General features: G+C 48.7%; 1 protein-coding gene across 1 annotated transcript in view; it reads right to left on the reverse strand.

Moving 5' to 3' along the window:
- LOC116317885 (NACHT, LRR and PYD domains-containing protein 3-like) overlaps window positions 1–20795 on the reverse strand; it is a 45301-nt gene extending 24506 nt beyond the window's left edge. The window contains exons 1-4 of the mRNA XM_031736798.2: window positions 20735–20795; window positions 19108–19297; window positions 3235–3327; window positions 402–684 (exon numbers count right to left, since the gene is read on the reverse strand). Of these exons, the coding sequence (XP_031592658.2) occupies window positions 402–684; window positions 3235–3327; window positions 19108–19152 (421 nt within the window). The 5' untranslated portion in view covers window positions 19153–19297; window positions 20735–20795. The remainder of the gene's footprint in view (window positions 1–401; window positions 685–3234; window positions 3328–19107; window positions 19298–20734) is intronic.
- Window positions 20796–21047: the final 252 nt, after the last annotated feature.

Raw genomic sequence — 21047 nt, forward strand, 5'->3', positions numbered from 1 at the left:
TGTTTTCATGCTTCTGCTCAGGTGCATGTTCATTTTCACGTGGTTCACGTCATAGTTCCACATGCACCTTTTCAGATTCAAAGCAATGTTCATGCTTCCTCGTCATAGTTGATCTTAGTTTATTCCCAGTTTAGGTTTTTTCCCCAGCTCGCTTTGCCTACTTTTATATTCATGTATTTTCAGCCAAATAAAGAGCTCGCCTTTGTTTGAGTTTACGCTGCCTTGTCTGTTTTTGGGATCGCTCCGCAAACACACTGGCTACACAGCAGTGAGACACAGCTTCGCTAATGTACACTGACTGACAGACGAACAGAATATGAACATTACACCAATATTACCTGTAGCCTCTCAAACTTTGTCAGACTGCAATGACTTCCTGTTTATGTCTTCCTGTGACTCACCTTCTGCTCTGGACCTGCTGGCAGACAAACTGAGCAGCAGGTCATTCCTACTGATCCGCTCTAAAACCTTTCTGGTCACCTTCACAGCTCCAGGAAGTCTGTAGGTCTGCACCATCAGGTCCACAGTGTCCCACCTGTTTGTCATCTCTAGTCTGCTTTTCTTGATGGTTGGGAGGCCTTGAATGATGTTGGCCTGCTGTAGGAACCACTTGAATTTTTTGAACTCCCCATCTCCCAAATCATCTAAGGTGTTTAAGAGGTCCTCTGGTGTCATCACAGCTCCCTGAAGAATAGAACAGAAAATTTTCTGCTGAAAAGTAGAGATCAAAGAGGTACAACACAAATGTTACAGCAAAGGGAAGCCAGGACGTCAGATCGAGGGCAGATATCATCATCCCCACCCTCCTAGATTGGGTACCAAGCCCCAAGAGCAACTGGTGCATTGAAGGCATTGAACGTGAGAGCAGCTGACCTGAGAGATTGCCAAGACTATGTGAAGTACCCTCTGGTATACTAGAAGATTACATCATCACAGACAATCCCTATTGTGACCATCACCAAAACCAACCAGCTGATCTACATCATAGTAGCAGTGATCACCAAGAGGCTTGGCTAAAAGATGAACAGCAGTACCCTCCATAGAGAAGGAAACTAGAAGTCAAGATGAAGGCAGCATGGAGGGAAGTTAGCCAACTATCTGAGCTTCAGAAAGGTGTGATGAAGAAAGAGATGCCTAAGAAGCAGTGTTGGGGAGTAACAGAATACATGTACTGGCCTTACGTATTAAAATACAAAATATGAGTACCTGTATTCCATTACAGTTACCATTTAAAAAGGTGATATTCAGAATACAGTCACTTTGTTGAAATAAAGGGATTACACGGCGGTCATTTCCTGTTTCATATGTTAGGCTCTCAATCTCACGGCCCATGTCACCTCTACTGGCGGCCCACATAATGACATGCAGAAATATTTTTTTTAATTATTATTCAAAAAATGATTTAATATGAAGGCAATAGTCAGAGTGTTACAGGCAAAGCCCTAAAGAATGTAGCCTCATGGGCAGTGTAGTCCGTGCTGCAGGGAGAATGGACTGCCATACACGTGATGTGTCTGTGAGCGAGGGAGGGAGAGAAAGGAAAAGTACGAGTTGTCACCGAGCAGAAAGATGGAAGCATGTAAATATAATAATAACCACTGCAGCCAAAAACAGTGCCTGACGAGCCCAGCTGTAAGTAAGCTATTAAGACTCGACTGTACACTGTGTTCGTGTTTTCCTCCCAAACATTAAGTTCTGTTGGAGCAGCCTTTCAACGCCTCTCTCTGTCTCTCACTAGCAAAGTTGACCCAGACAACAAAGTAAAGCTAGTTTTCGGCTACGAGCCCGACACGAACCCACCGTATTAGCCAGAGGTCCCTTTACTACGGTTCAGAGCCGCGGACCTGTTTTATATACGCGCGGAATAGTTTTCTATACAAGATCGCTGCAAAAAGTGCAGCCTTACCTAATGTCCACCTACTGTTACTCATTTATATTAAGATTTAAACATCTAGTTGGTATTGGTATGGCGAGTAACCTTCAGTAATAGTAATAAATCACACAGCAATAGGACATTCATGTAGTTGTAAAAAGCATGATAATATATTAAGTAATCCAAAGTATTCAGAATACGTTACTCTCATTGAGTAACATAACATTCCAAAATACATTACAAAACGTTACATTTTGGGGCATTTAATCTGTAATCTGTAGTGGAATACATTTTAAAAGTAACCTTCCCAACACTGCTAAGAAGTATGTGGCAGGGATGTGGTCTCTGGCCTGCTGCAGTGGATGGGTGGTGCAGCGAGCTCTCGGGCGCAGAGGGGACATGTGTGTGTGCTGAGACTAATGACTCTCTCATTATATATAGTGACGGCAGAGACTGATGGAAAAGTGTGTGCAGTGGAGGAAGCTGCGAGAGGAGCTGACTCCTGGCTCGAGTTGTGCCTTAACCTGAACGAACTGGTGAACAAAAATAAAGAAACCCAAAACACGTCAGTACACTGTGTGGGTCCGATCATACAAAGTACAACAAGCTGCTCATACCTCAAGCCTTAGAAACTGCCAAGCAAAGACTCACAGTCTTGGCCAGCAGCTTAAAGAGGTATGCAAGAGAGACAGAAGCTAGGAGAAAAACAAACAACCGAACCTTCCAAGGTGTACTCTCAGTAGCAACAATATGAGAAGAGTACCACCGATGCTGTAGCCATACTGAAAGAGCATACAGAAGAAGCATGCAACACATAACAACAATGTTCAGTGGCTAGTGAATCTGAGACCACAGCAACCTCCCTGAACAGGATCCAGTAACCAGCTCTTCATTATCGGATGTCTCACACTTTGATAGACAGCACCTTTTAAAATCCTTGGTGTGTCACTGAGTTTCAGTTCGTGCTTTAATTTTTCTTGTGTTTAGTTCGCTCAGCGTTCACCTGTCTCACCTTTCAGAGTTCTGTCTCTGAATTCAGGTTTAAGTTCATTTGAATGGAAAACTCCATTTCCTGCTGTATCCTGAGAGTTGTTATCTGTGTATAAATGTTCTGGTCCATAAATCAACTCACATTCTGCATACATACGTTCAGCATAATCTGACAGTTTAGTGAAAACCTGATATGATGACAGCGCTAACTCACAGAAAGAGCTGAGACAGCAGAGCACAAAAAGGTCTACAGCAGATGTTCGACTCTCTTCTGTCTGCTGGTTAAGAAGAACAGCAAAGGTGAAAACTTTGAGGTCAAATGTGAACCAGCTGAGATGATACCAGACAAACACACCTGAACTGATATTTACCTTTGTAAGCAGCAGCAGCTCCCTCCCCGAAGCCTTCGCTGATCCTTCTGCATACAGAGAGATTTGAATCTGTCCACTCTTCAGGACAAAGAGCTGAAAAAAGAAGAGGAAAGATCATCACATCTTTTTCGCAACCAAACAGGAAGTGCATCATTTCCTTGTGTGAACACAGCTGATTCACGATATGTAGCACACGCTGTCTGAGCAGCTTCACACAAAAAATAGATGAACTGACCCTTTAAACCTCAGCCACACAAGCTGAGAGTTCACCAGCTGTAGTTTAAAGATGGACACGGCCTGTCCCTGCTGTCACTTGGTGAGAGGTACCGTGGACAGGCTGCGAACCACACAGAGTGGACAGTGAAGCTCCTGGATAACACGAACCCTGTGTTATTCTCTGACATGCAGCCTTCTGCATTAGCATAAACGTGTCTGTCACTGAGCCGCGTCGTGAACACGGAGGTGAAGGTGGGGGCGAATATAGAAGATACTGACATGAAGTGAAAAACCTGTGGTTTGGGTCAAAAAGTTTCCAGCAGCTTCACAAGAAACAGGAAATCATAAAAACTTTAACATCCTTTCACAGTGACGCACATCTCCAAAATGCTGTTTTACTGCTCGGTCTTTAACTCTGACAACGGGTTTCCTGCTACATCGTATCGAATCTGATCTGATCTGATCTAATCAAACTACACGGACATCAGTTAGAACACTGAGTTGCAATACAGACATATTCACCAATAACCCAACATTTATTACCATACAAGAGGTATTTATTTTTAGAGTCATAAATATCTGTAGAGTCCGACTTCAATTCAATTCAATTCAATTCAATTTTATTTATATAGCGCCAAATCACAACAACAGTCGCCTCAAGGTGCTTTATATTGTACAGTAGATCGCACAATAATACATACAGAGAAAAACCCAACAATCATATGACCCCCTATGAGCAGCACTTTGGCGACAGTGGAAAGGAAAAACTCCCTTTTAACAGGAAGAAACCTTCGGCAGAACCAGGCTCAGGGAGGGGCGGGGCCATCTGCTGTGATTGGTTGGGGTGAGAGAAGGAAGACAGGATAAAGACATGCTGTGGAAGAGAGACAGAGATTAATAACAGATATGATTCGATGCAGAGAGGTCTATTAACACATAGTGAGTGAGAAAGGTGACTGGAAAGGAAAAACTCAAGGCATCATGGGAATCCCTGGCAGCCTACACCTATTGCAGCATAACTAAGGCAGGATTCAGGGTCACCTGGTCCAGCCCTAACTATATGCTTTAGCAAAAAGGAAAGTTTGAAGCCTAATCTTGAAAGTAGAGATAGTGTCTGTCTCCCGAATCCAAACTGGAAGCTGGTTCCACAGAAGAGGGGCCTGAAAACTGAAGGCTCTGCCTCCCATTCTACTTTTAAATACTCTAGGAACAACAAGTAGGCCTGCAGTGTGAGAGCGAAGTGCTCTAATAGGGTAATATGGTACTACAAGGTCATTAAGATAAGATGGGGCCTGATTATTTAAGACCTTGTATGTGAGGAGCAGGATTTTGAATTCTGGATTTAACAGGAAGCCAATGAAGGAAGCCAAAACAGGAGAAATCTGCTCTCTCTTTCTAGTCCCTGTCAGGACTCTTGCTGCAGCATTTTGGATCAGCTGAAGACTTTTCAGGGAGTTTTAGGACATCCTGATAATAATGAATTACAGTAGTCCAGCCTGGAAGTAATAAATGCATGAACTAGTTTTTCAGCGTCACTCTGAGACAGGATATTTCTAATTTTAGAGATGTTGCACAAATGGAAGAAAGCAGTCTTACATATTTGTTTAATATGTGCGTTGAAGGACATGTCCTGGTCAAAAATGACTCCAAGGTTCCTCACAGCATTACTGGAGGCCAAGGTAATGCCATCCAGAGTAAGAATCTGCTTAGATACCATATTTCTAAGATTTTCAGGGCCAAGTACAATAACCTCAGTTTGATCTGAATTAAGAAGCAGAAAGTTAGCGGCCATCCAGGTCTTTATGTCTTTAAGACATTCCTGCAGTTTAATTAATTGGTGTGTGTTACCTGGCTTCATGGACAGATAGAGCTGCGTGTCATCTGCATAGCAGTGAAAATTTATGCTATGTCTTCTAATGATGCTGCCTAAGGGAAGCATGTATAATGTAAATAGAATTGGTCCTAGCACTGAACCCTGTGGAACTCCATAATTGACCTCAGTGTGTGAAGAGGACTCTCCATTTACATGTACAAATTGGAGTCTATTAGATAGATATGATACAAACCACTGCAGTGCAGTACCTGTAATACCTACAGCATGTTCTAATCGCTCTAATAGGATATTATGGTCAACAGTATCGAACGCAGCACTGAGGTCTAGCAGGACAAGCACAGAGATGAGTCCACTGTCAGAGGCCATAAGAAGATCATTTGTAACTGTCATGATCCTGGGTCCTTTTGACCCAGCGTTTTGTGTTTTCTATTAGTGTCATTTTGGTTCTGTTCTTCCTCCTGTTTAGTGTTATTCCGTTCTGCCGTCTACTCCTGTGTTAAGTCTGCGTTTCCTAGTCTGTGTCTTTGTGTGTATATGTTTCCTGTTTTATTGTGAAGGTCTGCGTCTGATGTGAGTGTTTTCAGTTTGCCTCCCTTGTCTCGTCATGTTAATCTCTCCCAGCTGTGTCCCCCACCTGTGTGTAATCTCCCTGTGTTCTCTGAGTGTATTTTAGTCGTGTCTTTTGTCTTAGTGATTGCTGGTTCGTCTGTGTTGTTTCCCTTCGGTCTCCATGCGTCTCTCCATGTGTTTTTCCCCGGATCTCCCTGCATCTTCATTTCTGGTTTGTTTTGTTAGTTTTACCCAGTTTAGGTTTTCCTGTTAGTGTCACCCGCCATCTCTGTTTGTTTGTTCCACTGTTAATAAATTCTCACCTGCACTTGAGCTGCCGCTGCCTGGTCCTAATTTATTTCCACACGGCTTGCACCCGCAAACCGTGGCAGTACGAACCAGCCACCATGGACCCAGTAGCAGTAAACCCGTCCGAGGAGCTCCGGGACGACATCATTTACAATGTGGAGAATCTTCTTGGCCTGTGGCTAGAACACCCTCCGGAGGAGCTTCGCCACGTCATTGAAAGCCGGTTACAACGGCTCTTCTCCGGCCTGCCATGGCTTTTGGAATCGCTCTCCCCGACCATGCAGGCTTTTCTCCGCCTCACACCACACCTTCTCTCCGCCACTACTACCTCGCTGCCCGAACCGCCGGATGTGATTATGCCCGGCCCGTCGGAGCCGTCTGCGGGGAAGAAACGTCGATCGCGCCGCTGGCGCGCCACCCCACAGCCGGCGCGCCACCCCACAGCCGGACGTTCGGACTTCTAAATCGCCGGCTGTGGTGAGTAAGGACTCTGTTTCTTTTTCGGACTGTGGAACTGTTTACTCCGGGGCTGTGTTTTGTGTGGCCGAGACTAAAGCGAACAGCTATTCCCCTGCTCAGCAGCCCCAAGCTCAGCTAGCCGCCCAGCAGCTATTTTCAGCTCAGTCGCCAGGGTCAGCTGCTCGCTCGCTCTCAGCTCAGGTTTCTGGTGTCACTCCACCGCTGCTTTCAGAATCCAGGCCCTGCAGGAGGGGCAAGCAGCGGCGAAAGAGGGATTATGTGGTGGAAGACACTGGGCTTACTCCGCTGCAATCCTTTGCTTTGTATTTGGGACTTCCACGTTCTGAGCTACACAAACTTCCCGCCTCCTCGTCCCAGCCTCGCTCCACCACACCTCCCCAGCCTCCAGTAGCTCACTTAGCTCCCCAGCCTCCAGAAGCCCAGCTCCCAGGGTCGTCTGCTCACTCACTTTCTGCTCAGCCTCCAGTGCCACACTCTGCTCAGTCTCCAGTGCTCCCAGTGTCACCTGTAGTTCAGTCTCCAGTGCTCCCAGTGTCACCTGTAGCTCAGTCTCCTGTGCCCCCAGTGTCACCTGTAGTTCAGTCTCCTGTGCCCCCAGTGTCACCTGTAGTTCAGTCTCCTGTGCTCCCAGTGTCACCTGTAGTTCAGTCTCCAGTGCCCCCAGTGTCACCTGTAGTTCAGTCTCCAGTGCCCCCAGTGTCACCTGTAGTTCAGTCTCCAGTGCCCCCAGTGTCACCTGTAGTTCAGTCTCCAGTGCCCCCAGTGTCACCTGTAGTTCAGTCTCCTGTGCCCCCAGTGTCACCTGTAGTTCAGTCTCCTGTGCCCCCAGTGTCACCTGTAGTTCAGTCTCCTGTGCTCCCAGTGTCACCTGTAGTTCAGTCTCCAGTGCCCCAGTGTCACCTGTAGTTCAGTCTCCAGTGCCCCAGTGTCACCTGTAGTTCAGTCTCCAGTGCCCCCAGTGTCACCTGTAGTTCAGTCTCCTGTGCCCCAGTGTCACCTGTAGTTCAGTCTCCTGTGCCCCCAGTGTCACCTGTAGTTCAGTCTCCTGTGCCCCCAGTGTCACCTGTAGTTCAGTCTCCTGTGCCCCCAGTGTCACCTGTAGTTCAGTCTCCAGTGCCCCCAGTGTCACCTGTAGTTCAGTCTCCAGTGCCTCCAGTGTCACCTGTAGTTCAGTTTCCTGTGCCGTCTGTAGTCCAGGCCCCTGTGCCGCCTGTAGTCCAGGCCCCTGTGCCGCCTGTAGTCCAGGCCCCTGTGCCGCCTGTAGTCCAGGCCCCTGTGCCGCCTGTAGTCCAGGCCCCTGTGCCTCCAGTGTCTCCAGTATCGCTTTCAGTTCGGTCTCCAGTGCCCCCTGTAGGTCAGGCTCCTGTAGTTCAGGTCCCTGTGCCTCCAGTGTCACCGTTACTTGCAGTACAGGTTCCAGTATTACCAGTTTCACTCATTCACTCCATGCAGGGAGAAAGTCTAAGTTCCAGCCAGGGAGTTTCTCGCACTTTAGCTGCTTCAGGCACCGATATGCACTCCAGGGCCTCCCCAGAAGCTAGGTTTCAGTCCCCAGCTGTTTCTGGACCCCTGAAGATTAAGCAGCCCTCAGAGAATAACTCCGTGTCAGCGCTGTCTGAGCAGAGCCAGTGCTCAGCACAGCACCCTTTGCTTTCGTGTTTGCTAGTGGCCTTCGTGGCTGCTGGCTTGGTCCTGGCTTCTGCTGGAGGGTCCGAGGGACCGCTCCGGCCTTCGTCTCGTGTCTCCGCTGGAGGGTCCGAGGGACCGCTCCGGCCCTCGTCTCGTGTCTCCACTGGAGGGTCCGAGGGACCGCTCCGGCCTTTGCCTCGTGTCTCCGCTGGAGGGTCCGAAGGACCGCTCCGGCCTTTGCCTCGTGTCTCCGCTGGAGGGTCCGACGGACCGCTCCGGCCTTTGCCTCGTGTCTCCGCTGGAGGGTCCGACGGACCGCTCCGGCCTTTGTTTCCTGTCGTCGCTGAAGGGTCCGAAGGACCGCTCCGGCCTTCGTCATCAGCCTTCGCTGGAGGATCCAAGGGACCCGTCCAGCCTGCAGCGCCTCCGGCTTCCACGCCGTCGCCTGCAGCCTCTTCATTCACGCCTGCTGCAGCGTCTCCGTCTCCGGCTTCCACGCCGTCGCCTGCAGCCTCTTCGTTCACGCCTGCTGCAGCGCCTCCGTCTCCGGCTTCCACGCCGCCGCCTGCTGCAGCGCCTCCGTCTCCGGCTTCCACGCCGCCGCCTGCAGCCTCTTCGTTCACGCCAGCTGCAGCGTCTCCGTCTCCGGCTTCCACGCCGTCGCCTGCAGCCTCTTCGTTCACGCCAGCTGCAGCGCCTCCGTCTCCGGCTTCCACGCCGCCGCCTGCTGCAGCGCCTCCGTCTCCGGCTTCCACGCCGCCGCCTGCTGCAGCGCCTCCGTCTCCGGCTTCCACGCCGCCGCCTGCTGCAGCGCCTCCGTCTCCGGCTTCCACGCCGCCGCCTGCTGCAGCCTCATCACCCTCGCCAGCTGCAGCCTCATCACCCTCGCCAGCTGCAGCCTCATCACCCTCGCCAGCTGCAGCCTCATCACCCTCGCCAGCTGCAGCCTCATCAGCCACGCCAGCTGCAGCCTCATCAGCCACGCTAGCTGCAGCCTCCGGGTCTTCACCCTCGCCTGGTCCAGCCTCCGGGTCTTCAGCGTCGTCTGGTCCAGCTTCAGAGTCTTCAGCCTCGTCTGCAGCGGCCTCAGACTTGTCATCCACGCCAGCTGCAGCCGCTGCCTCATCCACGCCAGCTGCAGCCGCTGCCTCATCCACGCCAGCTGCAGCCTCTGGGTCTTCGCCTGGTCCAGCCTCCGTGTCTTCGCCTTCAGTGTCGCCTGGTCCTGCCCCCTCTGGGTCTGCAGCTATCTGGCCACTTTCCAGGCCACTGGCCAGGCGCCATCGCCGTCGTGGCCGGCCCCCGGACCACCTTCGCCTGAGTCGCCGCCGTTGCCTTCCGCACGGCCGGCCCCCTGAACTGCTTCCACGTGACTACCGCTGCCTTCCGCACGGCCGGCCCCCTGAACTGCTTCCACGTGGCCGCCGCTGCCTTCCGCACGGCCGGCCCCCTGAACTGCTTCCACGTGGCCGCCGCTGCCTTCCGCACGGCCGGCCCCCTGAACTGTACTGTTTTTGTTTCCCTGTGCTCTGGTGTGTTTCTTTTCTTTTGGTTTTGGACTGGTGTTTTGGTTTTTGTCTTCTGGGTTTCTGGTGCTCCCGTTTTGTTTTGCCTCGAGCGCTCCTTCCTGGGCCCCCGCCGCCCGCCCTGGTCGGGTTGTTTTCTGTTTCTGGGCGTTTCTTGGGGTTTTTGTTTTGGGCTGTCTGGAGCCAGCCCTTGACGGGGGGGTACTGTCATGATCCTGGGTCCTTTTGACCCAGCGTTTTGTGTTTTCTATTAGTGTCATTTTGGTTCTGTTCTTCCTCCTGTTTAGTGTTATTCCGTTCTGCCGTCTACTCCTGTGTTAAGTCTGCGTTTCCTAGTCTGTGTCTTTGTGTGTATATGTTTCCTGTTTTATTGTGAAGGTCTGCGTCTGATGTGAGTGTTTTCAGTTTGCCTCCCTTGTCTCGTCATGTTAATCTCTCCCAGCTGTGTCCCCCACCTGTGTGTAATCTCCCTGTGTTCTCTGAGTGTATTTTAGTCGTGTCTTTTGTCTTAGTGATTGCTGGTTTGTCTGTGTTGTTTCCCTTCGGTCTCCATGCGTCTCTCCATGTGTTTTTCCCCGGATCTCCCTGCATCTTCATTTCTGGTTTGTTTTGTTAGTTTTACCCAGTTTTGTCACGGCGAGTGGGAAGAGCCGTGTGAAAAAAGGAAAAAGAGGATCCAAGCGCAGGCAGTCGTGAAGGTGTGAAGGTGATTTATTGATACAAAAATATAGAGAGGCAAACGACAAAACGGAGAACTAAACTATACTGGGACAACTAAACCACAGAGCATGAACAAGAACACGAACCTGAACATAAAGCAAGGTGGACGACGGTACAAGATGGTGGCAGCAGGGAGAACACACGAATAGGACATGGAGGATACACAGACGGACCAGCAACAACAATGACTAAAGACGTGACTTAAATACACACAGAGAAACACAAGGAGATTACACACAGGTGGTGGACACAGCTGGGAGTCATTAACAAGACGAGACAGAGGTAAAACTGAACACACTCACATGAGACGCAGACCTTCACAATAAAACAGGAAACAAGAACACTACACAAAGACGCAGACTCGACACTGAGAGACAGACAGAAAATGACACCTAAACCCACACATGAGAACACAAATCCTAATCACCAACAAACAGATACATGAAGCTAGTAATCATCACCACCACCACAATAATCAGCACAACAAGATAAGAAAACAATCCATTACTCAAAAATAAACCAAAACATAATAAACTCAAAATACTGGGTCCAACGGACCCAGAACCGTGACAGTACCCCCCCTCTAAGGGCTGGCTCCCGACAGCCACAAACAAAAAAACAGAACGAAACATGAGCACCAAACCAGGGCGGGCGGAGGGGGTCCAGGAAGGAGGGACAGAAACCAAACAAAAAACAAGGAGCACAAGAGTCCAAACCGTCCAAACAACACAGGAAAACACATCAAAACCAAAAACCAAACAAGAGCTCAACAAGAGTCCACAAACAGTTCAGGGGTCGACCCGAGGTCGGCCATACAGGAGCCAAAACAGGTCAGGGGGCCGGCCATGCACACGGCAACGGGCAAACAGTTCAGGGGGCCGACCGTGCACACAGCAACGGCGGCGACGGGCAAACAGTTCTGGTGGCCGACCGTGCACACAGCAACGGCGGCGACGGGCAAACAGTTCTGGGGGCCGGCCACGTGGAAGGCAGTGGCGGCCACTGAGCAGATCCGGAGGTCGGCCGCGATGCCAGCGGCGGCGACGAACCCTGTCCGGAGGTCGTCCTCGACGGCCATGATGCAAACTTAGAAGCCTGGAAAGCGGCCGGCAGAGGCGAGGCGGAACAGGACGAGCTGGGCCAGCCGATGGCGGAGCAAAAGCCGGGCCAGGCGTTGACGAAGACACAGAGGCCGAGGCAGGACCAGGCGTGGACGAGTCCGACGAGGCAGGACCAGGCGTGGACGAGTCCGACGAGGCAGGACCAGGCGTGGACGAGTCCGACGAGGCAGGACCAGGCGTGGACGAGTCCGACGAGGCAGGACCAGGCGTGGACGAGTCCGACGAGGCAGGACCAGGCGTGGACGAGTCCGACGAGGCAGGACCAGGCGTGGATGATGATGCGGCTGCAGGCGTGGATGAAGCTGCGGCTGCAGGCGTGGATGAAGCTGCGGCTGCAGGCGTGGATGATGATGCGGCTGCAGGCGTGGATGATGATGCGGCTGCAGGCGTGGATGATGATGCGGCTGCAGGCGTGGATGATGATGCGGCAGGCGGCGATGATGACGATGTGGGTGACGGCTGAACAGCCCTCCCCGGACCGCCAGCCGACGGAAGGATGTGCTGTCTGGGTCTTCCAGGACCCTCAGCTAAAGAGGTGTGGTGCTGGGTGGGCTCCACGGACCCACCAGCAGACGTGGCATAAGGCTGGACGGGCGACTCCGGCCCTCCAGCTGACGAGTCATAGGGCTGGACGGGCTCCTCGGGCCCTCCAGCTGGCGAAACCTGAGGCTGGACGGGCGACTCGGGCCCTCCAGCAGACGTGGCTTGAGGCTGGACGGGCGACTCGGGCCCTCCAGCAGACGTGGCTTGAGGCTGGACGGACGACTCGGGCCCTCCAGCAGACGTGACTTGAGGCTGGCTGGGTTCACCTGAACCCCCAGCTGACGAGACCTGGGGCTGGCTGGGTTCTTCCGAACCCCCAGCTGACGAGACCTGGGGCTGGCTGGGTTCTTCCGAACCCCCAGCTGACGACACTTGAAGCTGGCTGGGCTCCTCCGAACCCCCAGCTGACGACACTTGAAGCTGGCTGGGCTCCTCCGAACCCCCAGCTGACGACACTTGAAGCTGGCTGGGCTCCTCCGAACCCCCAGCTGACGACACTTGAAGCTGGTTGGGCTCCTCCAAACCCCCAGCTAACGTGGCTTGAGACTGGACGGGCTCCTCGGGCCCTCCAGTGGAAACAGACACTGAGGCAGCAGGTACGCAGACCTCTGCCGGTGTGGACACTGGTTGGAACTGAGCAGCACCATGGCTAGACTCAGGCAGCAACAGTGGGATGCAGACCTCAGAGGGCTGAATGTGTTCCCCAACACACTCAGCAGAGGACGGAGGCGGACGGGTGAACTCACTTGAGCTCTCAGGGGGCGCTGAGAGCCGAGACTGCTCTGGTGAGTTCCCCAGTGAAACTGCTGGCGCTGGCGTCTTGACCTCTAGGGGTCCAGAGTCAGCTGGTGAGCGACACCCAGCCTCTGGGGAGGCCCTAGAGGGAGTAACCGTCTCTGAGGTGGCCAGCTTAAGAGAACCAGCAGATGTAATGGTGAAGTGTGTTCCCTGCTTAGAATCAGACGGTGAGGATGGTGACTGACTGAGCGGGTGGGTAGGCTGCTGAACTGGTGGTAACTGGGCTACAAGTAGCGAAGTTGTAACAGGTGGTGGAGTGGCTGACTGAACTGAGGGCAGCGTGGCTGCTGACTGAACTGAGGGCAGCGTGGCTGCTGACTGAACTGAGGGCAGCGTGGCTGCTGACTGAACTGAGGGCAGCGTGGCTGCTGACTGAACTGCTAACTGTCCTGCTAGCTGTGTTACAGACCCCACAATAGACTGTGGTGAAAGTGTAGATGGGAAAACATGATCAGGAAAAACTGCTTCGGTGAGGTTTACAACTTCCCCTGAATGAACTGATGGAGACGAAAAAACTTCCCTGACACTTAAGTTCCCTATGTTCATAGTGCTAGACTCAGGTACTCCAGGCTTGGACACAACAGCATGAACACAGTCATTAACACAAAATGTAGGCTCAGAAAAGGCAGTCTTTGGGGCAGTGGCCATGGGTGAGACGGAAAAATCATTGTTATCTTCAAACGACACACAAAAAATAGCTCCAGAAAACACAGTCACAGAGTCTGATGCAGCAGAAAAAGTGTCCCTTTCACTCACCACAGCCGGCTGCTCTGACATTCTGAATTCCGGCTGTGGGGTGCCGCGCCGACGGCGTGAACGTCGCTTCCTCCGTGGAGGCGGCTCCGACGGGCGGGTAACTCCTCATCCGGGCGGTACGGACGGGCGCGTCCTCCGTTGAAGCGAGCGGGCGAGCAGTGACGGCGGGGGGGTGAAGGTGTAGTTCGTGGAGAATAAAGTTTTGTACGAGCGGGTGCAATGAGTCCAATAATCAGGGGTAACTGGAAATAAGGTGTTGTAGGTCCGCTTCCACAGTGTAAAGAGAGGCTTCTCCCTCATGCTCTAGCAACTGGTAAATTAATTTAGAAGCTAAGTTGATAACGGCCTCCTGAAGCTCCCTGGGTGGGGTGACTGCCGCTGGATCCATATCGGGCTGGTCCGTACTGTCACGGCGAGTGGGAAGAGCCGTGTGAAAAAAGGAAAAAGAGGATCCAAGCGCAGGCAGTCGTGAAGGTGTGAAGGTGATTTATTGATACAAAAATATAGAGAGGCAAACGACAAAACGGAGAACTAAACTATACTGGGACAACTAAACCACAGAGCATGAACAAGAACACGAACCTGAACATAAAGCAAGGTGGACGACGGTACAAGATGGTGGCAGCAGGGAGAACACACGAATAGGACATGGAGGATACACAGACGGACCAGCAACAACAATGACTAAAGACGTGACTTAAATACACACAGAGAAACACAAGGAGATTACACACAGATGGTGGACACAGCTGGGAGTCATTAACAAGACGAGACAGAGGTAAAACTGAACACACTCACATGAGACGCAGACCTTCACAATAAAACAGGAAACAAGAACACTACACAAAGACGCAGACTCGACACAGAGACAGACAGAAAATGACACCTAAACCCACACATGAGAACACAAATCCTAATCACCAACAAACAGATACATGAAGCTAGTAATCATCACCACCACCACAATAATCAGCACAACAAGATAAGAAAACAATCCATTACTCAAAAATAAACCAAAACATAATAAACTCAAAATACTGGGTCCAACGGACCCAGAACCGTGACAAGTTTAGGTTTTCCTGTTAGTGTCACCCGCCATCTCTGTTTGTTTGTTCCACTGTTAATAAATTCTCACCTGCACTTGAGCTGCCGCTGCCTGGTCCTAATTTATTTCCACACGGCTTGCACCCGCAAACCGTGACAGTAACCTTCACTAAAGCTGTTTCTGTGCTGTGATGAGCTCTGAAACCTGACTGAAACTCTTCAAATAAGCCATTCCTCTGCAGATGATCTGTTAGCTGTTTGACAACTACTCTTTCAAGGATGTTTGATATGAAAGGAAGGTTGGAGATTGGCCTATAATTAGCTAAGACAGCTGGGTCTAGAGATGGCTTTTTAAGTAAAGGTTTAACTACAGCCAGCTTGAAGGCCTGTGGTACATAGCCGATTATTAGAGATAGGTTGATCATATTTAAGATTGAAGCATTAATTAATGGCAGGACTTCTTTGAGCAGTTTTGTAGGAATGGGGTCTAAAAGACACGTTGATGATTTGGAGGAAGTAATTATTGAAGTTAATTCAGAAAGATCAATTGGAGAAAAAGAGTCTAACTTAACATTGATGGTACTAAAAGTAGCTGTAGATAATATTACATCTGTGGGATGATTATTGATAATTTTTTCTAATGATAAAAATTTTATTTGTGAAGAAGTTCATGAAGTCATTACTAGTTAACGTTAAAGGGATTGTTGGCTCAGTAGAGCTCTGACTTTTGTCAGCCTGGCTACAGTGCTGAAGAGAAACCTGGGGTTGTTCTTATTTTCTTCAATCAGTGACAAATAGTAAGATGTTCTGGCTTTATGGAGGGCTTTCTTATAAAGCAGCAAACTATTTCTCCAGGCTAAATGATGATCCTCTAAATTTGTGACACGCCATTTCCTCTCCAGCTTACGAGTTATCTGCTTTAGGCTACGTGTTTGAGAATTATACCACGGAGTCAGGTACTTGGATTTGAGGCCTTAGTTTTCACAGGAGCTACAGTATCCAGAGTCGCACGTAGTGAGGAGGTAAAATTATTAACAAGATAATCGACCTCTGTTGGAGTAGCGTTCAGATAGCTGCTCTGCTCTATGTTGGTACAGGGCATTGAAGATGATAACAGTGGGTGGATTATATTCTTAAACTTAGTTACAGCACTTTCAGAAAGACATCTACTGTGATAAAGTCTACTCTCCACTGCTGTGTAATCAATTATTGTAAATGTAAATGTTATCAGGAAATGATCAGACAGCAGAGGGTTTTCAGGAAACACTGTTACATGTTCGGTTTCTATGCCATATGTTAAAACAAGATCTAGAGTGTGATTAAAGTGGTGGGTGGGTTCTTTTACATTTTGAGAGAAGCCAATTGAGTCTAATAACAGATTAAATGCCATGTTGAGGCTGTCATTTTTAGCATCTACATGGATGTTAAAATCACCCACAATAATTATTTTATCTGAGCTGAGCACTAAATCAGATAAAAGTCTGAGAAATCAGAGAGAAACTCTGTGTAAGGCCCAGGTGGACGATAGATGATAACAAGTAAGACTGGTTTCTGAGTTTTACAGCTGGGGTGGACGAGGCTAAGCATCAGGCTTTCAAATGAATTAAAAGTCTGTCTGGGTCTTTGGTTGATAAATAGGCTGGTGTGAAAAATTGCTGCCACACCCCCTCGGCCTGTGCTTCGAGGTTTCTGGTAGTTAGAATGACTCGGGGTGTTGATTCATTTAAACTAACATAATCATCCTGCTGCAACCAGGTTTCTGTAAGGCAGAGTAAATCGATTTGTTGATCAATTATTAAGTCATGTACTAACAGAGACTTGGAGGAGAGAGACCTAATATTTAATAATCCACATTTCACTGTTTTACTCTTTGGTTCAGATGTGGATACTGTATTGTTCTTTCTTTGGGATTTTTATGTTTAAGTTGTTTGTTGCTGGTTTTAGTTTGTTTTTGTCTGTTTGGGAGCTGACACAGTCTCAATGGAGATGGGTTTTGGGGGGTAGCAGGAGGAGAGAAGCTGCAGAGAGGCGTGTAAGACTGCAACTCTGCTTCCTGGTCCCAACTCTGGATAGTCATATTTTGGGGGGTTAATAAATTGGTCCATATTTCTAGAAATGAGAGCTGCTCCATCCAAAGTGGGATGGATGCCGTCTCTCCTAACAAGACCAGGTTTCCTCCAGAAGGTTTGCCAATTATCTATGAAGCCCACATCGTTTCTGGGACACCACTCAGACAGCCAGCAATTTAAAGAGAACATGCGGCTAAAACATGTCACTCCTGGTCTGATTGGGGAGGGGACCAGAGAAAACTACAGAGTCCCACATTGTCAGTGAGCGCTCGCCTGGATTTTCCTGTTGGAAACTAAAATATCCAATTATTCCAGCGCCTTGTTAACACTAATGAGACCTCCTGTGGGCGAACTGGTTTCCACAGCATTGTCAGCATCAGTGATCTCAGCCCACAAACCAGCAGCTTAACGTGCTGCAGACACAGTTTTGATCCAAGTATGAAAGACAGTCGTGTTTAAATGATGTGAGTTTGTCCTGTTACTTCTGAGCCTCTGAAAATCGAGACTGTGTACTAAAAACGTCTGTGATTACTAAACAGTTCAAGTCTCCACTTCGGTCACACCTGCACTGATTTCAGCTCCATCCATGTTCATCGTGTTCACTGCTAGAACCAAATGATGGAGCTCAGTGTTTAGGAAGCGAAGGGAGTCAAATCACAACATGCTCAGGATGTTTTATTAGAAAGAAATGGAGAAACTCGGGGTTAGGGTTAGGAGGTCGAGCGTCATCTCATTTTAATGAGTCCAAAACTCAGCCTTTCCCGTGTCAGCTCCACGTGTCTCCCCTCCACCTGTGTCCCCTCCACCCGTGTCCCCTCCACGTGTGTCCCCTCCACCCGTGTCCCCTCCACCCGTGTCCCCTCAACGAGTGTCCCCTTCACGTGTGTCCCCTCCACGTGTGTCCCCTCCACCCGTGTCCCGTCCACCCGTGTCCCCGCCACCCGTGTCCCCTCCACCCGTGTCCCCTGCACCCGTGTCCCCGCCACCCGTGTCCCCTCCACCCGTGTCCCCTGCACCCGTGTCCCCTGCACCCGTGTCCCCTCCACCCGTGTCCCCTGCACCTGTGTCCCCTCCACCAGTGTCTCCCTCAGTGTGTCTGTGTTATGAACACCTTCCTCTGTAGCTTTTTTATCATGCTTGAAGCGCTTTGTGTCTTTTTTGGCTTTATTTGGAGTTTCTTGGATATTGTTAATTATCCAGTCCTCGAGTGTGCCACACAGTGAACAACACAGTCACCACACACTTATAATAAAGCTCAACATTTGCTCCACAAATAGTTTATATGTGGAACATCTGTATCATTCTTTACAATATCAAATCGCTCTTCTTTGAAAACTGGTTGATGGTATTCTTCTTGTAAGTCAGCTATTCAATAACACAGGCTCATTGTATAATTAATCAGCGTCCCTTCCAGGTGTAACATCCCAGTATCCCCACACTTGTCCATGCCCCTCCCTGTCCTGACAGAGTCTCCTTAAAGCTTCCTTCAAAAACAGAAGAGCGATACAGAAACATTTACGTTTGCTCAGGTTTTATGAAACATATCGTTAGTTTCATCTCTGACAGCATCTTATCAGAATTTGTACGTTTTTACCAAAACGAGTTATTTGGTTTTACTGACTTGAGTGAGAAAGACTCTCATGCTTTTCCCTCATTAGGCAAGGCAAGTTTATTTATATAGCACAATTCAACAACAAGGTGATTCAAAGTGCTTTACAGAGACATTAAAAACAAAATAGATAAAAAGCATGATTTAAAATTGATTAAGACAAGCAAACAAACAAACAAAACAGTATATAAAATCAAAAATCAAAACAGTATATAAAATCAAAAATCAAAACAGTAGATAAAATCAGAACAGTAGATAAAATCAGAACAGTAGATAAAATCAGTAGTTAAAATGTAAGTTTTGGAATGTAAGCTTAAAAGTGTGGATTTGGTGCTTTATTCAAAAGCAGCTGAGAACAGGTGAGTCTTCAACCTGGATTTAATCAAATTCCACATCCATAAATGTAAGCTCTCCACTCTCAGGACAGAAACAGAACAGTTTGTTCTTCTCACAACAAGAAAGCTTTAAAAACATGAATATTTGTAATATTTTAATGTCTTTAGTTAATTATTCAGCGTCTCTGTATCGCTCACTTTCCCCGTTTAATCTGTATTTCTATCCTGTGTGTTTAATTATACATACTCTTCCAACAAGTGCAAAAAAGTCACTTAAAAATCTCTGGAAGAATTAATGGTACAGAAATGATGGCTCATCTGTATAAGACACGTACCGGGACGGTAGGACGGAAATTTCTTTTACAGTTCGTCTTTGGCATGTTTTACACGTCATCAGGCGTCTGTGGGCACAGAACAGCCACTCACAACGTAGCAGCTGGGGGATGACGTCACACATTTTCATCAGTCTCGAAAATCTCCCGTGACAAGTGGACATGTCCGGGGAAAGGGGGACGGATGGTCACCCTAAAATAAAATAAACATGACTCAGACACTGAATGCGTTTTTAATTTCACAGTGAATAAAATTCGCTGCGTGGATTTTGAACCCAAACGATAATAAATCGGTCCTGATGTGCTTACGTCGGTACGTACACGGGAGAAATGATTTCACTATGTTAGCTGTCCAGGATTGAAGATGCAAGACCACCGAGATCTGTGATACGCTGGGACTCGAGTTCATCATTGGCTGGTTTGCGAGCCTCAGACTGCAGCCCTGACGTTCTGACAGAGGTTCAGCAAACACGGCACAGAGTTACTATGATGGGGCTTATGGTCAGCTTATGGGTGCCAGCGCATCATGGGAAACAAAACGGCAGATAGGACAGCAAAGGAAGCATAAAGAGACTTTCAGTGGATTATCAGTGTTAGCAGGACAGAGATTAAGAGTAGAATACGGCACAAAATGAAAGAACGGTGGCAAAAGCAGTGGACGGTGGTTTTACAACATCCAAAGGAAAAGAGGAGAAATGAGAAGCACAGGAAAAGGAGAGGAGACGGTTATATCTGGACGTCTGCACGTTGTCTTTAATAGGAAAACACCGAACAGGAAAGTGTGACTGCAACAGAGAAAAGAAACGACAGAAGATCAGAAATATGATGCTGAAAGCTGGTCAAAAAGCTCGGCGGTGAAACTGGACTTGGTTTATTTATTTCGTAAGAACTGGAGAAGTGAAAGTTATCAGAGCATGTTTTGGTTTTTAACGCAGACTCGTTTGTTTGGGAGGATTTGAATTTATTTGATTTTATTTTGTTGCTGACATTTCGGTCCACACTCCGGTAATGCACCATTTTGCTCTTTGACAACCTCCAATAAACTGTACTATAGAGATTGAAAATGTGACGTCATTCAGGGGTAAAACCGCAAAGGATTCTGGTAAGTAGTGGCAAGAGGTACTAGCGGGCACAGGCTTTCAATAGAAATCAGTTACACAGCGATAAAAAGAAACAAAAAAATGGCAAGAAGCTGTTGTATTATTAACTGCACAAGTCGGGCGAACGACAGCCGCGTGAAGTCGACGGGAAATGCGATTGTTTTTTATCGGATTCCGGCGTGGAAGAGAAATTGTCCAAGCCATGTCTCCGAAGTCACGAATAGGCGACGGATGGCCTGGATTGCCGCTATCAGAAGACCTAATATAACGTTCGAAAACACTCCACCTCACATGTTAGTCTGCTCCAAGCATTTCCACAAAGGTAAGTGTTTTGTGGTAGTTAATACGTCTTAATTGGCGCTGAACAGAAATCATCGCGCTATGCTGCTGTGTGTAATGTTTGCTGTATTTTGTTGGCAAACCAGCCTACGAAATGCTGGAATGCGATCCAGACTGGGCATATAATATAATATATTATATATAATAATTGCCACGTTTATGAAGACGATTTGTGAGACTGGTAAACTTACCTTTGTTCGTACGATGGTCTTGTGTTCTACACGGTGCATTTCAAGGTCCTGTACCCATCCGTCGGTAAACTGTAGCTGGGCTTGTTGCAATGACCTGAAGTTACTAAAAACTTCATGAGTGTATGCACTCACTCCAAGAACCGTAGAAATTATAAATCTGAGCGTGGTGAAAGTTGGGCAGCACGCTGACGTCTTTTGTCCACTCTGTGTGCTGATAAGGGTCTGACCCTTTCACTCCTTTAATATTTTCCTCGTACCTTTTCTTTGCCTTTTCGTCAAGTCTGTCTCTGTACGGACCGGCATTGTTCTCCTT

The sequence above is a fragment of the Oreochromis aureus genome, linkage group 6 (genome assembly GCF_013358895.1).
Source record: "Oreochromis aureus strain Israel breed Guangdong linkage group 6, ZZ_aureus, whole genome shotgun sequence".
Classification (NCBI taxonomy): Eukaryota; Metazoa; Chordata; class Actinopteri; order Cichliformes; family Cichlidae; genus Oreochromis; species Oreochromis aureus.